Raw genomic sequence first — 17,660 nt, 5'->3', positions numbered from 1 at the left:
CTTTGTTGAATTATCTGCACGTCTTATGCAAATTGTCTATAAAGTATACTTAGGTCATAAAAGTATTTGTGTGTACGTCTGATACCATACTACTTGAGTAAAGGAGGAAATGAATATTTTTATTTCTCAGAATGTTTGGCAATATGTTTATTGTTTGTGATGTGTGTCTATATATGTATGAACACGTTGTACTGAACGGGGTGAGATAGCTTGAGCTACCTCATCCCTTTGTGTCTATTTTACCTCAATAACTTATTTCAATTTCAATTCAATCAGCGGTATATGCTAGACTGTCCAACATAAGAACCACCTTCAGAAACTTGTGTAAGGAATCGTTCAGGACCTTATATACCAATTATGTAAGACCAGTCCTGGAGCATGCAGCTCCAGCCTGGACTCCATACCTAGTTAAACACAAGACAAAGTTAGAGAAGATTCAGAGGTTTGCCACCAGACTGGTCCCAAAACTGAGAGGTATGAGCTACGAGGAAAGGCTGAAAGGAGCTGAACCTCACATCCCTGGAAAACAAAAGAGTAAGGGGAGACATGATAACCACCTACAAAATTCTCAGGGGAATTGACGGGTGGACACAGACAAACTAGCACGGGTGGAACTTGAATAAGGGGACACAGGTGGAAACTTAGTACCCAGATGAGCCACAGAGACGTTAGAAAGAATTTTTTCAGTGTCAGGATAGTTAATAAATGGAATGCATTAAGTAGTGATGTGGTGGAGGCTGACTCCATACACAGTTTCAAATGTAGATATGATAGAGCCCAATAGGCTCCGGAATCTGTACACCAGTTGATTGATAGTTGAGAGGCGGGGCCAAAGAGCCAGAGCTTAACCCCCCACAAGCATAACTAGGGGAGTACAACTAAGTAAATACAAGAGAACATAGTGGACCAATCATCCGAGAGAACACAGTTGACTAATCACCCGCGAGAACACAATGGACCAATCACACTAGGGAACACATTGGACTTATCACCCAGGGAGATCACAGTTGACCAATCTCCTCAGAGAAAACAGAGGACCAATTACCGATGCGAACACAGTGGACCAATCACTCTAGAGAATACAGTGGACCAATCACTCGAGAGACACTGTACCAATCACCGGGGAGAACACAGTGGACCAATCACCAGAGAGAACACACACACTGGACCAATCAGCAGAGAGAACACAATGGACCAATCACCAGAGAGAGCACACTGGACCAATCACCAGAGATAACACTGGACCAATCACCAGAGAGAACACACTAGACCAATCACCATCGAGAACACACTGGACCAATTACCAGAGAACACACTGGACCAATCACCAGAGAACACACTGGACGAATCACCAGAGAACACACACACTGAACCAATCACCAGAGAACACACTGGACGAATCACCAGAGAGAACACACACACTGGACCAATCACCAGAGAGAACACACACAATGGACCAATCACCAGAGAGAACACACACTGGACTAATCACCAGAGATAACACTGGACCAATCACCAGAGAACACACTGGACCAATCACCCAAGAGAACACACTGGACCAATCACCAGAGAACACACTGGACCAATCAAGCAGAGAAACACACTGGACGGCAATCACTAGAGAACACACTGGACCAATCCAGGCTTCGTAGAGAACACACTGGACCAATTCACCAGAGAACACACCGGACCAAACACCAGAAAGAACACACTGGGACCAATCCACCAGGAGAACACACCTGGACCAATCACCAGAGACACACACTGGACAATTCACCAAGGAACACACTGGAACCAATCACCAGAGAACACACTGGAACCAATCACCAGAGAACAACACTGGACTAAATCACCAGAGAACACACGGGACCAATCACCAGAAACACACTGGACCAATCACCAGAGAAAACACTCGACCAATCACCAGAGAACCAAACTGGGGGGGACCAATCACTAAGGAACACAATGGACCAATCAACAGAGATAAAAACTGGACCAATCACCAGAAAGACACACTGGACCAATCACTCAGAGAACAACACTGGAACCAATCACCAGAGAACACACTGGACCAATCACCAGAGAAACACTGGACAATCACCAAGAACACACTGGACCAATCACCAGAGAACACACTGGACCAATCACCAGAGAACACACTGGACCAATCACCAGAGAAAACACTGACCAATCACCAGAGAACACACTGGACAATCACCAGAGAACACACTGGACCAATCACCAGAGAACACACTGGACCAATCACCAGAAGAACACACTGGACCAATCACCAGAGAGAACACACACAATGGACCAATCACCAGAGAACACACTGGATCAATCACCAGAAAGAACACACTGGACCAATCACCAGAGAACACACTGGACCAATCACCAGAGAACACACTGGACCAATCACCAGAGAACACACTGGACCAATCACCAAGAACACACTGGACCAATCACCAGAAAGAACACACTGGACCAATCACCAGAGAACACACTGGACCAATCACCAGAGAACACACTGGACCAATCACAGAGAGACACACATGGACCAATCACCAGAGAACACACTGGACCAATCACCAGAGAACACACTGGACCAATCACCAGAGAACACACTGGACCAATCACCAGAGAACACACTGGACCAATCACCAGAGAACACACTGGACCAATCACCAGAGAACACACTGGACCAATCACCAGAGAACCACTGGACCAATCACCAGAGAACACACTGGACCAATCACCAGAGAACACACTGGACCAATCACCAGAGAACACACTGGACCAATCACCAGAGAACACACTGGACCAATCACCAGAGAACACACTGGACCAATCACCAGAGAACACACTGGACCAATCACCAGAGAACACACTGGACCAATCACCAGAGAACACACTGGACCAATCACCAGAGAACACACACTGGACCAATCACCAGAGAGAACACACACTGGACCAATCACCAGAGAGAACACACACTGGACCAATCACCAGAGAGAACACACTGAACCAATCACCAGAGAACACACTGGACCAATCACCAGAGAGAACACACTGGACCAATCACCAGAGAACACACACTGGACCAATCACCAGAGAGAACACACACTGGACTAATCACCAGAGATAACACTGGACCAATCACCAGAGAACACACTGGACCAATCACCAGAGAACACACTGGACCAATCACCAGAGAACACACTGGACCAATCACCAGAGAACACACTGGACCAATCACCAGAGAACACACTGGACCAATCACCAGAGAACACACTGGACCAATCACCAGAGAACACACTGGACCAAACACCAGAAAGAACACACTGGACCAATCACCAGAGAACACACTGGACCAATCACCAGAGAACACACTGGACCAATCACCAGAGAACACACTGGACCAATCACCAGAGAACACACTGGACCAATCACCAGAGAACACACTGGACCAATCACCAGAGAACACACTGGACCAATCACCAGAGAAACACTGGACCAATCACCAGAGAACACACTGGACCAATCACTAGAGAACACACTGGACCAATCACCAGAGAAACACTGGACCAATCACCAGAGAACACACTGGACCAATCACCAGAGAACACACTGGACCAATCACCAGAGAACACACTGGACCAATCACCAGAGAACACACTGGACAATCACCAAGAACACACTGGACCAATCACCAGAGAACACACTGGACCAATCACCAGAGAACACACTGGACCAATCACCAGAAAGAACACACTGGACCAATCACCAGAGAACACACTGGACCAATCACCAGAGAACACACTGGACAATCACCAGAGAACACACTGGACCAATCACCAGAGAACACACTGGACCAATCACCAGAAGAACACACTGGACCAATCACCAGAGAACACACTGGACCAATCACCAGAGAACACACTGGATCAATCACCAGAAAGAACACACTGGACCAATCACCAGAGAACACACTGGACCAATCACCAGAGAACACACTGGACCAATCACCAGAGAACACACTGGACCAATCACCAGAGAACACCCACTGGACCAATCACCAGAGAACACACTGGACCAATCACCAGAAGAACACACATGGACCAATCACCAAGAGAACACCTGGACCAATCACCAGAAAGAACACACTGGACCAATCACCAGAGACACACTGGACCAATCACCAAGAGAACACACTGGACCAATCACAGAAGAACACACTGGACCAATCACCAGAGAACACACTGGACCAATCACCAGAGAAATAACACACTGGACCAATCACCAGAGAGACACACTAGACCAATCACCAGAGAGAACACACACTGGACCAATCACAGAGATAACACATGGACCAATCACAGAGAGACACACTGACCAATCACCAGAGACCTACACTGGACCAATCACCAGAGAACACACTGGACCAATCACCAGAGAACACACTGGACCAATCACAGAGAACACACGGACCAATCACCAGAGAGAACACACTGGACCAATCACCAGAGAACACACTGACCAATCACCAGAGAAACACACTGGCCAATCACCAGAGAACACACTGGACCAATCACCAGAGAACACACTGGACCAATCACCAGAGAGAACACACTGGACCAATCACCAGAGAAACACACTGGACCAATCACCAGAGAACACACTGGACCAATCACCAGAGAAACACTGGACCAATCACCAGAGAAACACTGGACCAATCACCAGAGAGAACACACACACTGGACCAATCACCAGAGAGAACACACACACTGGACCAATCACCAGAGAACACACTGGACCAATCACCAGAGAGAACACACACACTGGACCAATCACCAGAGAGAACACACACAATGGACCAATCACCAGAGAGAACACACACTGGACCAATCACCAGAGAAACACTGGACCAATCACCAGAGAACACACTGGACCAATCACCAGAGAACACACTGGACCAATCACCAGAGAACACACTGGACCAATCACCAGAGAACACACTGGACCAATCACCAGAGAACACACTGGACCAATCACCAGAGAACACACTGGACCAATCACCAGAGAACACACTGGACCAATCACCAGAAAGAACACACTGGACCAATCACCAGAGAACACACTGGACAATCACCAAGAACACACTGGACCAATCACCAGAGAACACACTGGACCAATCACCAGAGAACACACTGGACCAATCACCAGAGAACACACTGGACAATCACCAGAGAAACACACTGGACCAATCACCAGAGAACACACTGGACAATCACCAGAGAACACACTGGACCAATCACCAGAGAACACACTGGACCAATCACCAAGAACACACTGGACCAATCACCAGAGAGAACACACTGGACCAATCACCAGAGAACACACTGGACCAATCACCAGAAAGAACACACTGGACCAATCACCAGAGAACACACTGGACCAATCACAGAGAACACACTGGACCAATCACCAGAGAACACACTGGACCAATCACAAAGAACACACTGGACCAATCACCAGAAAGAACAACTGGACCAATCACCAGAGAACACACTGGACCAATCACCAGAGAACACACACTGGACCAATCAGCAGAGAACACACTGGACCAATCACCAGAGAGAGCACACTGGACCAATCACCAGAGATAACACTGGACCAATCACCAGAGAGAACACACTAGGACCAATCACCAGAGAACACACTGGACCAATCACCAGAGAACACACTGGACCAATCACCAGAGAACACACTGGACCAATCACCAGAGAACACACTGGACCAATCACCAGAGAACACACTGGACCAATCACCAGAGAACACACTGGACCAATCACCAGAAGAACACACTGGACCAATCACCAGAGAGAACACACTGGACCAATCACCAGAGAACACACTGGATCAATCACCAGAGAACACACTGGACCAATCACCAGAGAACACACTGGACCAATCACCAAAGAACACACTGGACCAATCACCAGAGAGAACACACACACTGACCAATCACCAGAGAACACACTGGACCAATCACCAGAGAGAACACACACACTGGACCAATCACCAGAGAGAACACACACACTGAACCAATCACCAGAGAACACACTGGACGAATCACAGAGAGAACACACACACTGGACCAATCACCAGAGAGAACACACACAATGGACCAATCACCAGAGAGAACACACACTGGACTAATCACCAGAGATAACACTGGACCAATCACCAGAGAACACACTGGACCAATCACCAGAGAACACACTGGACCAATCACCAGAGAACACACTGGACCAATCACCAGAGAACACACTGGACCAATCACTAGAGAACACACTGGACCAATCACCAGAGAACACACTGGACCAATCACCAGAGAACACACTGGACCAAACACCAGAAAGAACACACTGGACCAATCACCAGAGAACACACTGGACCAATCACCAGAGAACACACTGGACCAATCACCAGAGAACACACTGGACCAATCACCAGAGAACACACTGGACCAATCACCAGAGAACACACTGGACCAATCACCAGAGAACACACTGGACCAATCACCAGAGAAAACACTCGACCAATCACCAGAGAACACACTGGATCAATCACTAGAGAACACACTGGACCAATCACCAGAGATAACACTGGACCAATCACCAGAAAGAACACACTGGACCAATCACCAGAGAACACACTGGACCAATCACCAGAGAACACACTGGACCAATCACCAGAGAACACACTGGATCAATCACCAAAGAACACACTGGACCAATCACCAGAGAACACACTGGACCAATCACCAGAGAACACACTGGACCAATCACCAGAAAGAACACACTGGATCAATCACCAGAGAGAACACACACAATGGACCAATCACCAGAGAACACACTGGATCAATCACCAGAGAACACACTGGACCAATCACCAGAGAACACACTGGACCAATCACCAAAGAACACACTGGACCAATCACCAGAGAGAACACACACAATGGACCAATCACTAGAGAACACACTGGATCAATCACCAGAAAGAACACACTGGACCAATCACCAGAGAACACACTGGACCATTCACCAGAGAACACACTGGACCAATCACCAGAGAACACACTGGACCAATCACCAAAGAACACACTGGACCAATCACCAGAAAGAACACACTGGACCAATCACCAGAGAACACACTGGACCAATCACCAGAGAACACACTGGACCAATCACCAGAGAACACACTGGACCAATCACCAGAGAACACACTGGACCAATCACCAGAGAACACACTGGACCAATCACCAGAGAACACACTGGACCAATCACCAGAGAACACACTGGACCAATCACCAGAGATAACACTGGACCAATCACCAGAAAGAACACACTGGACCAATCACCAGAGAACACACTGGACCAATCACCAGAGAACACACTGGACCAATCACCAGAGAACACACTGGATCAATCACCAAAGAACACACTGGACCAATCACCAGAGAACACACTGGACCAATCACCAGAGAACACACTGGACCAATCACCAGAAAGAACACACTGGATCAATCACCAGAGAGAACACACACAATGGACCAATCACCAGAGAACACACTGGATCAATCACCAGAGAACACACTGGACCAATCACCAGAGAACACACTGGACCAATCACCAAAGAACACACTGGACCAATCACCAGAGAGAACACACACAATGGACCAATCACTAGAGAACACACTGGATCAATCACCAGAAAGAACACACTGGACCAATCACCAGAGAACACACTGGACCATTCACCAGAGAACACACTGGACCAATCACCAGAGAACACACTGGACCAATCACCAAAGAACACACTGGACCAATCACCAGAAAGAACACACTGGACCAATCACCAGAGAACACACTGGACCAATCACCAGAGAACACACTGGACCAATCACCAGAGAACACACTGGACCAATCACCAGAGAACACACTGGACCAATCACCAGAGAACACACTGGACCAATCACCAGAGAACACACTGGACCAATCACCAGAGAACACACTGGACCAATCACCAGAGAACACACTGGACCAATCACTAGAGAACACTGGACCAATCACCAGAGAACACACTGGACCAATCAGCAGAGAACACACTGGACCAATCACCAGAGAACACACTGGACCAATCACCAGAGATAACACTGGACCAATCACCAGGGAACACACTGGACCAATCACCAGAGATAACACTGGACCAATCACCAGAAAGAACACATTGGACCAATCACCAGAGAACACACTGGACCAATCACCAGAGAACACACTGGACCAATCACTAGAGAACACACTGGACCAATCACCAGAGATAACACTGGACTAATCACCGGAAAGAACACACTGGACCAATCACCAGAGAACACACTGGACCAATCACCAGAGAACACACTGGACCAATCACCAGAGAACACACTGGACCAATCACCAGAGAACACACTGGACCAATCACCAGAGAACACACTGGACCAATCACCAGAGAACACACTGGACCAATCACCAGAGAACACACTGGACCAATCACCAGAGAGAACACACACAATGGACCAATCACCAGAGAGAACACACACTGGACCAATCACCAGAGAACACACTGGACCAATCACCAGAGAAAACACTGGACCAATCACCAGAGAAAACACTGGACCAATCACCGGAGAACACACTGGACCAATCACCAGAGAACACACTGGACCAATCACCAGAGAACACACTGGACCAATCACCAGAGAACACACTGGACCAATCACCAGAGAACACACTGGACCAATCAACCTACCACATGGCAGAACAGTCGAAGTTGACGAGGAGCCACTTGTGAGGGTTGAAGTTGAAGCTGTCGGCCAGCTCAACCCCGTCCATCAGGTACCGGAACTCCTCACACACCATCGCTGACCCTGGTAGATGGTAGAAAACACGGTAGACTGAGTAGATTAAGGTCATGCGAAGCATTAAGAGAGATTGTATGTACGGTAGATGGGAAACAAGTATTACTGTTTCTCAGGACATTATTCTCAAAGCACATACATGTGTCTGTACGAGATGTGGACATCGTATGTCAAACATGGCGGCTTAATAGTTTTGTATTTACTAAACAAGGATCTTCCAAGGACTACGAGGTCGTCCGTATCAGCAATACCCTTGGGCTGAAGACGCCCTCTCATTGCTCTTGACCTCATTAGCTGATCAGATAAGCGCCCCGCACGATGGAGATAACTCATAAAGTGATCAGTAAGCTATACCATCATGGAGATAACAGGCAAGTCGATGATCTCGTAAATTATCACAAAATTACTTAGCTAATCCAGCCCCAGGAGTATATGAGAGTAGATATGATGTAGAAGACGTTATAGAAGGGCTGCTGAAGGAGTAGTGGACAAAGGGGCCACACATGGGGACACATGGGGCACACATGGGGACACAGCGGCACACATGGGGACACAGAGGCACACATGGGGCACACATGGGGACACAGGGGCACACATGGGGACACAGGGGCACACATGGGGACACAGGGGCACACATGGGGACACATGGGGCACACATGGGGACACAGGGGCACACATGGGGACACAGGGGCACACATGGGGACACAGGGGCACACATGGGGACACAGGGGCACACATGGGGACACAGGGGCACACATGGGGACACAGGGGCACACATGGGGACACAAATGGGGACACAGAGGACGAGGTTACCAGTTGATTGACAGTTAAAAGGCGGGACCAAAGAGCCAAAGCTTAACCCCCGCTAGCACAATTAGGTGAGTACAATTAGGTAGAGGACTGTTATTCTTTAAATTCCAGGACGGTTGGTGTGTAGCCAATCCTGTGGCCAGTGGGCCATGACGTTATTCCTCAGAGCAGTGCAGTAGTCGCTTTCATGTAGGCCGCCAGTCCCACACAGACCTAGATTAGAGCAGGCCCTCAGGACCCTGGTGTGCTGGATATATATTGTATTACCTGAACACCCCACTGCTGTTAGCTTCCTCAACTATATGAATTCCTGCTTCCTCATACCCTTAATCACTAGACCTACTAGAATCACTGATAGCACTGCCATGACGCTCGATCACATCTGGACAAACATAACCTCTCTGCTTACTTCAGGTATAATCACCGATAGCACTACAGATCATTACCCCACATTTCTCTTAACTAACATTAGCAAACCACCTCTTGAGTCAAGAGTGATACGTTTTAGACTACACAATGAAACTGCTATAGACAATTTTATAACTGCTGCTGATAATGTCAACTGGGAGTCCGAGTTAGGTAACATAGTGGACATCAACCTAGCAGTGCAATCTTTTCTTCAAAAAACTCTTAGCCTTTATAATACCCACTGTCCTATGCTTACAAAACAAGTCACAACCAAAAGGCTTAACAATCCCTGGCTTACAAAGGGAATACTTAAATCTATTAATAAAAAACATGACCTTGAGAAGAAGTATAGGTTAGGAATTGTCTCCAAAGAATTCTCAAAGAATTACTCATTATTGCTGTCTAAGATAATTAGACGAGCCAAAACTAAATACTACGAAGATAAATTTACCCAAATAAAGAGCAACATTAAACAAACTTGGAGAACAATTTCTCAAATATTGGGATCAAAGAAGTCTTTAAATAACAAACCGACTCTCCTGTCTAATAACGATGGTCAGCTTTCAGCCTCTGATTCTGCTATTGAGTTCAATAGGTTCTTCTCTTCCATTGGTTCATCCCTTGCAAATGATATTCCATCTTCCAGTACAGACATTAATGACTATCTTTCAGGTAACTATCCACAGTCTCTGTACCTAAAGCCTATTAATTCCACTGACGTCAATGAGATAATCCTTTCCCTTAAAACCAAGTCTCGTGCCCTTGAGGAGATACCAACTTTAATTTACAAAAAAGCCTCCAGATCTTTAGCCCCTGCTATTGCTTTGCTCTTCAACAAGTCACTTGAACTCCAAACCTTCCCAGATATTCTAAAAAAAGCGAGAGTAACGCCTGTCCACAAATGTGGTAATCTCACAGATGTTAACAACTACAGACCTATATCTATCCTGCCAAACTTGTCAAAAATTTTTGAAAAACTAATCTATAAGCAGCTTTACTCATATCTAGCCAAACTCAATATACTTACCCCTTGCCAATATGGCTTCAGACCCAAAAAAAGCACTAACGATGCACTTATTAGTATGCTTAACTCGATTCATACAGCTCTTGATAAAAATGAGTTCCCTGTTGGGTTGTTTGTGGACCTGCGTAAAGCTTTTGACACTGTCAACCACCAAAACCTTTTTCTTAAATTACATCATTATGGAGTCAGAGGACACTCCCTACAATACCTCAAATCCTACCTTACTGACAGGCTCCAATATGTTTCTGTGAATAATACAATTTCTCCCACCCTACCCATCAACATTGGTGTTCCCCAGGGCAGCATACTTGGCCCTCTCCTCTTTCTCAACTACATTAATGACCTTCCAAATGCCTCCCAACACCTCAAACCAATTCTATTTGCTGACGACACAACCTTCATTTACTCCAGTCCTGATCCCCTTGCTCTAAATGCCACAGTAAATACTGAGCTAAATAAAGTCCATCTGTGGCTAACTGCCAACAAACTCACCCTTAACATTGACAAAACCTTTTATATTCTGCTTGGCAATAAATCCTCTAATCAAATAAATCTCAAAATAAACAATACCCAAATTTGTAACAAATTAGATGGCAAATTCCTTGGCATTCTCATTGACCACAAGCTTAATTTCCAGGGACACATTCTAAACATATCAAAAAAAGTTTCAAAAACTGTGGGCATTCTTTCTAAGATCAGATATTATGTACCACGCCCTGCCCTGGTGACTCTCTATTACTCCCTTATCTATCCATATCTCAACTATGGTATTTGTGCTTGGGGCTCTACTACCCAAAATCACTTACGTCCTCTAATTACTCAACACAAAGCTGCTATTAGGACAATATCCAATTCTGGCCCCAGACATCACTCGGTACCCCTACTTAAATCTCTGAATATGTTAGACATTAAGTCACTGCACATTCTCTCATGTGTATTATACATATATAAAACGCTAAACTATAATGCCAATCCTGACCTCAAAAGCTTCATAGAAGGTTGTATCAGAACCCATGAGCATCACACCAGAAATAAATACAGTTTTGATATTCCTAGAGTACGACTTAATCAAACTAGAAATGCTCTACAAATCAAGGGGCCCAGAATGTGGAATGACCTTCCCAACCATGTTAAAGACTGTACCTCTCTCAACCAGTTTAAGTTAAAAGCGAAGCTATACCTAATAAATTCCCTGTAACCTACCTTACCCTTCTATTGTCAACCAATGTCTGTTTTTTTCTTTAAAGAGCGCTGTTTGTCGACATAATTGTATTTGTGCTGCTTTTTCATCTATGTTTTCATTTCTTGTTTTCATTCTACTCATTATGCTCAATTAGTATTAAGCTTGCCATTTAAGTTTATCATGCCCGAAACGCTTTGCGTAATAGTGGCTTTAGGCATTGTATGTACTAGCTATACCTATAAGTTAAACAATCCTTGTAAATATTTATTGTATGTATGTACCTTACCTAAATAAAATTGTATTGTATTGTATTGTATTGTATTGTATTGTATTACCTCAACCAACAAAGTCCAAGAAGTCAGACTGCAGACCCAAGCAAGACTCAATCAACAACCGAATAACAAGCACGAAACTGGTAGCAGCAATGGGACTGAGAATTTCTTTCTCAGCCGGAAACCCATGTGTCTACTCAGGCTGCCACAGCCAGCAAAGCCACCTGCCACAACTGCACTTGTGTGTCATCAATATTCATACCGGTCAAGGGTCCTGCAATCAACCGCTGCTCTAGGTCAACACTCTCAAAGTAAGGCCCGATAATTAGCAACAAGAACATTCCATCAGGGAGAGGGAGAGAATAGTTTCCGTGTCAGCTATATTTGAATTTCCGCCGCCCAGTGTGGCCCAGTCCACTTGCTCCAAGTGTTTTTTCGTCTGTACTGTTTAGCCACTGTCGTCGCCGCCAAGTGTCGACTCCAGCTTCTATTGCATGTACTGCTCACTGGATGTGTTGTGCAGTTATCTGAACATTTGATGTTATTCTGTGTTTCACTAGTGACGCAACATCGATGCCATCACTGACACCATTATTAATGCCATCACTGACGCTACTATCATTGCTACTGTTCCAGTACCCATTAATGAACATCTGTCGACACTTCAACATGCCACCTGTGTTCTTTCGCTATTATCATCGCAATGTCATCGCCTCAGCAACATTGCCGTCGACTTTCCATGACGTCACAGCAGCCCGTGGCGTCAGTTCAGGCTTCATGAGACTGCTGCAAGGAGTCCCACTCTCATCTCCAGATGTAAACAAAGCCATAGTTTCAGCCCTCCTCACGATTCCTTCCGTTTTTTCGTGTTGGCTAATGTTGTATTGGATATCCTGCACCCCCGAGCTAAGTAAATTATAGCTGGTACTTACCTTGCTAGAAAATAACAGTGTTTTAAGGGGATAACACTGTATATTAATCACTGCTACCTTCAGTGACTTGAAAATAGAAGATTTGGCTGCCCACTCAACACTCGTAGCTTATTTGTGGTGTTTTGTGGAACAGGATTCCATTGTGCATTAGTAATATTCCAAGTGGTTTCAAGTACATTCTGATCCAGTGCATTAAGTAAGAAATAATAGTTTTTTCAGCAGTAGGAAGTGCACTATAGACTATTTTTAGATATATTTTCCCTAGGCCTTAATTTGAAGTTTTTCTTTCAGCATTTCACATTAAATGTTACTGTACCATATTTCCAATTTAAGTGTTCCTCAAATGACCTGTGTTTATAGTATTTTACCAGTTAATTACAAGTTAATTACAGCAGTTGTTACAACATTGAAAAGTATTTTTTTTTATTCTTTCAACAGTCCATGTTACTTAAACTTTTACAGAAAGTCAATTTATTTTTTTAAATTCTTGATGCCTTGTTGCCCTTATGGTCTGCATCACATGTTGATTCTTTTGTGTGCATTTTTCTGCATTGTATTAATTATTAAGCATCTTATTGTGCCACATGTTGAGTGTTGAATACGTGTTGAATTATTTTCTTCAAAATTTGCAATTACACCTTCCAGTTTTATAGTCAAATGTGTTGTGCTTAGCCTGGTTCATTTAATTACATAACTACAGTTTCAAGTCATTTTCATACCAGATTGTATATTTAATTTACAATTTTGCTGATTCCCCTTTATTTTGTCTTGCCTCACTACAATTTATATTTTTATTCTTGTCATTTACTTACTTCAGCCTAGTTTGATATTTTGAATGTTATTATTTTTGTTCATTCTATTCTTATGCCTAGTGTGTGTAATTATAATTGGCGCTCCCAAGCACACTCTACCTTAGTGATAATGCGCTCCCAAGCACACTCTACCTTAGTGATAATGCGCTCCCAAGCACACTCTACCTTAGTGATAATGCGCTCCCAAGCACACTCTACCTTAGTGATAATGTGCTCCCAAGCACACTCTACCTTAGTCATAATGCTTGCCACTGTTGAAACTCCTTCTGACTCAAATGGAGCAATTGCTCGTACCAATGTCCAGCGCTCCGTGCAAGAGATGACTATTCCACTTTTTGCTGGAGAATCTCGCTTATTGGAATCATGGTTTAGCAAAGCTGAAGCAAAGGCCAAAGCTTGTTTTTCAGAGTCTTCTGATGATTATTACTTAGCAATTGTCAGGTCATCTGTTGACACCACCAAATGGGATGCCTGTTTTGTAGTTGATGAGAAAGCCATTGTTAGCCTCCAGTCATGGGCCGACTTTAAGGATTTCTTCCGCCGTCGCTTTGTTAACAAGGAGACCGCGACCCATATAGCTTAGTTAAGAAAATTGCCACCATCTTCTTCCATGCAGCCTGGTGAATCATGTAATGCATTTACTAGCTGATTAGATCAGTATTTGTATGCCTTAGAGACTGCTATGTTGAGTTCATCATTGGTGGATAATAACAAATCACTGACCCTAGTAGCAATGGCCAAAATGATAGCATTTGGGACATTAATGCATTTTGCCCCAGAGCACACTAAACCTATCCTAGAACAACAAAATTTTGGATCTCAACACGAAATTGGGGAAGGATTTGAGGCCATGATTAATGCGACAGATAAGTTGGCTCCTGGAAATGCTCAATTGTTGCCACCTTCAGATACTGTAAATGTAGTAAAAAAGCTCTCAGCGCATCTTTCCACAAACTTACAAAATGTTTGGTCGCAGAACTGCACCAATGGTCTTAGCCCGCAGTCAAATTATTCTCCTCATAAGTTGCCGCAGCGCTATAGTTCACGATCAACCAATGCCTCGTGTTGGCATTGTGGTAAGACTAACCACCTGGCAAAGGACTATTGGTCCGCACCTAGATCATCACCGCCCCCCCCCCAGACAATTTTCTCAGTCTTCTAGTCATTCTAATAACTTTAGGCTCCCATATTGCAAGTATCATAAACAAGTTGGTCACGACACTGCAAATTGTAGAGCTCGGTAAAAGTCATCTCCACCTTGTAGCTTCCATGGTCAGTCTTGGCAAGGCCCACAGTGTCCAAGACAGTATAAATATTCCCGTAACTACATTAATCAGTCAAAAAACAATACCAAATCACGAAACCCTAAAGAACAAAATGTTCATTTCACGTCGTCGGAAAACTTGCTAAGTCCCCCTTTAACCAATTGAAGCTAGCAAACCCTAGCTCCCTCCCTGTGTACTCAGTAGTTACCCAAAACAGATTTGGACACTTGACAGCGGAGGACACTGACAATAGACCAGTTGTAGATGTTGACAGAACCCGAGTGAATTTGACCCAGACAAGACACAGACAACCTAGGCCACATAAACCACTAGCAGTGAATTGTACAGTTTCAAGTGACGGTCCACCAGTATCAGCCCTAGTACATGCTAAAGGACTAAAAGTTTTTATTGATACAGGTGCTAAAATAAATACTGTCAAGCCTTCAGCTCTTATAGATATTTCAAGTAAGCACTCTGTCACAGTAAGGAAATCACCTGTACCTTTTCTGAAGGATGTTTCAGGAAATAAAGTAACAGTTAAGGGAGAAATTAAGCGCCCACTCAAGTTAAATGACATCACGTTGTCTATAACATGCCAAGTTGTTGACAGTATCCATTTTTCTGGTGACATTCTCTTAGGTTTATACACCGTGATTGATGAAAATATTGTATTGTTTCCCCATCATTGGATCATTGGTATCAAGGATCATGTCATACCACTTTGCAGTATGTATAAGATGGGTCACGCATTCAACAGTAAAATAGATTATATTCATTTTATCGCCAGCCAACTTGCTAGCATTGTGTTGTCAGATCATTGTTGCAGCAGCATACCCAAGAAAACAGGCACTCAATTGAAGCAGCGTAGTTGTACAGTTGCTCAGGAGAGTGAGTATCGAGACTTTCTGGAGGGGGACGCCCTAACGAATTCATGACAACGCAAAATCTTATGTTCGCCTAGTGGCTTCCATCTCTGAAGTCAGTGGTTCCACAGCTTCTGACACTGTGTTGCACTCCCATTGTCTCACACGAGTAAGAGTTAAGATTCATGGAGTGCCTTAGTTGTCGGATATCATTGCAGAAAGTGAAACATGTAAAGTGAACGGTACGTTTGCTGAACCCTGCTGGCACGTAGTGCAGGCTGGTACTGCTACATAGTACGTTGCAAACACTAGTTGTGCTGACATCCATCGTCAGTCTGGCACCCACGTTGTAGATTTTGCCAATTACTCGCTACCGTAAAAATGCTTAGGCTAACTCATCCTAACCCTTGCACAGAAGCCCTCATTTTTGAAGAATTTCTTTGCTGAAGGTCAGCATTGTTCCAAATGGATAACTAAAACTGGAACTCAACTCAGAGTGTATCAGGTTTATAATTTGTATCAAGAGAAACAACAACAACATTTTCCTACACCGTGGGAGATTACACCCTTTCCAATTTTAATCCCTCCCTTTCCACCCAAGAAGCAAATTAGAGATCAGCCCAAGCTTCGTCTTGAGGCAAAGCTCAACGCCTTAAGCCATATTGATGCTCTGTCCACAGAACATTCTCTCTCTCAAATCTTATACACTAATAGTTCCCTACACCGCACCACGGGTGCAGCTGGAAGTGCAGTTGTCCTGACAATGGGCGATGGCTTATATTTAGTCCGTATAAACAACTGGGCCTCTACACTTCACACCTAACTATTTGCCTTGCTCCTTGCACTGAAATGTGTACAAGTCTGCAAACTTGATACTTAATTGTAAGTGACTCCTTATCATCCTTAAATGCTCTCAACTCTTTAAGACATAACTGTAACATGCTCGTGTCCGAAGCCAGACACAAATACATCAAAATTATTAAGGATGGTAACAGAGTCCATTTCATGTGGTCTCCATCTCATGTTGGCCTCCGAATGCATGATAGAGCTGATAAGTTAGCCAAAGAATCTGCCTTTAAAGGAGACGTTGAGTGTAACCTTGGATTGTCAATGAGCAATCTGAGCAGCAGTA

The 17,660-nt window shown here is 44.6% G+C and overlaps 1 protein-coding gene across 1 annotated transcript in view; it reads right to left on the bottom strand.

Annotated features, from left to right (window-relative positions):
• Window positions 1–17,660, bottom strand: part of Ddc (aromatic-L-amino-acid decarboxylase) — a gene marked incomplete in the record, with an annotated part of 139,812 nt that overhangs the window by 24,353 nt on the left and 97,799 nt on the right. The window contains 1 exon segment of the mRNA XM_069334327.1: window positions 8,851–8,968. Within this exon segment, the coding sequence (XP_069190428.1) occupies window positions 8,851–8,968 (118 nt within the window).

Source organism: Procambarus clarkii, chromosome 31 (assembly GCF_040958095.1).
Source record: "Procambarus clarkii isolate CNS0578487 chromosome 31, FALCON_Pclarkii_2.0, whole genome shotgun sequence".
In the NCBI taxonomy this organism is placed as follows: Eukaryota; Metazoa; Arthropoda; class Malacostraca; order Decapoda; family Cambaridae; genus Procambarus; species Procambarus clarkii.
The sequence above is the reverse complement of the archived record's forward strand: the minus strand, read 5'-3'. Positions and strand labels throughout refer to the sequence as shown.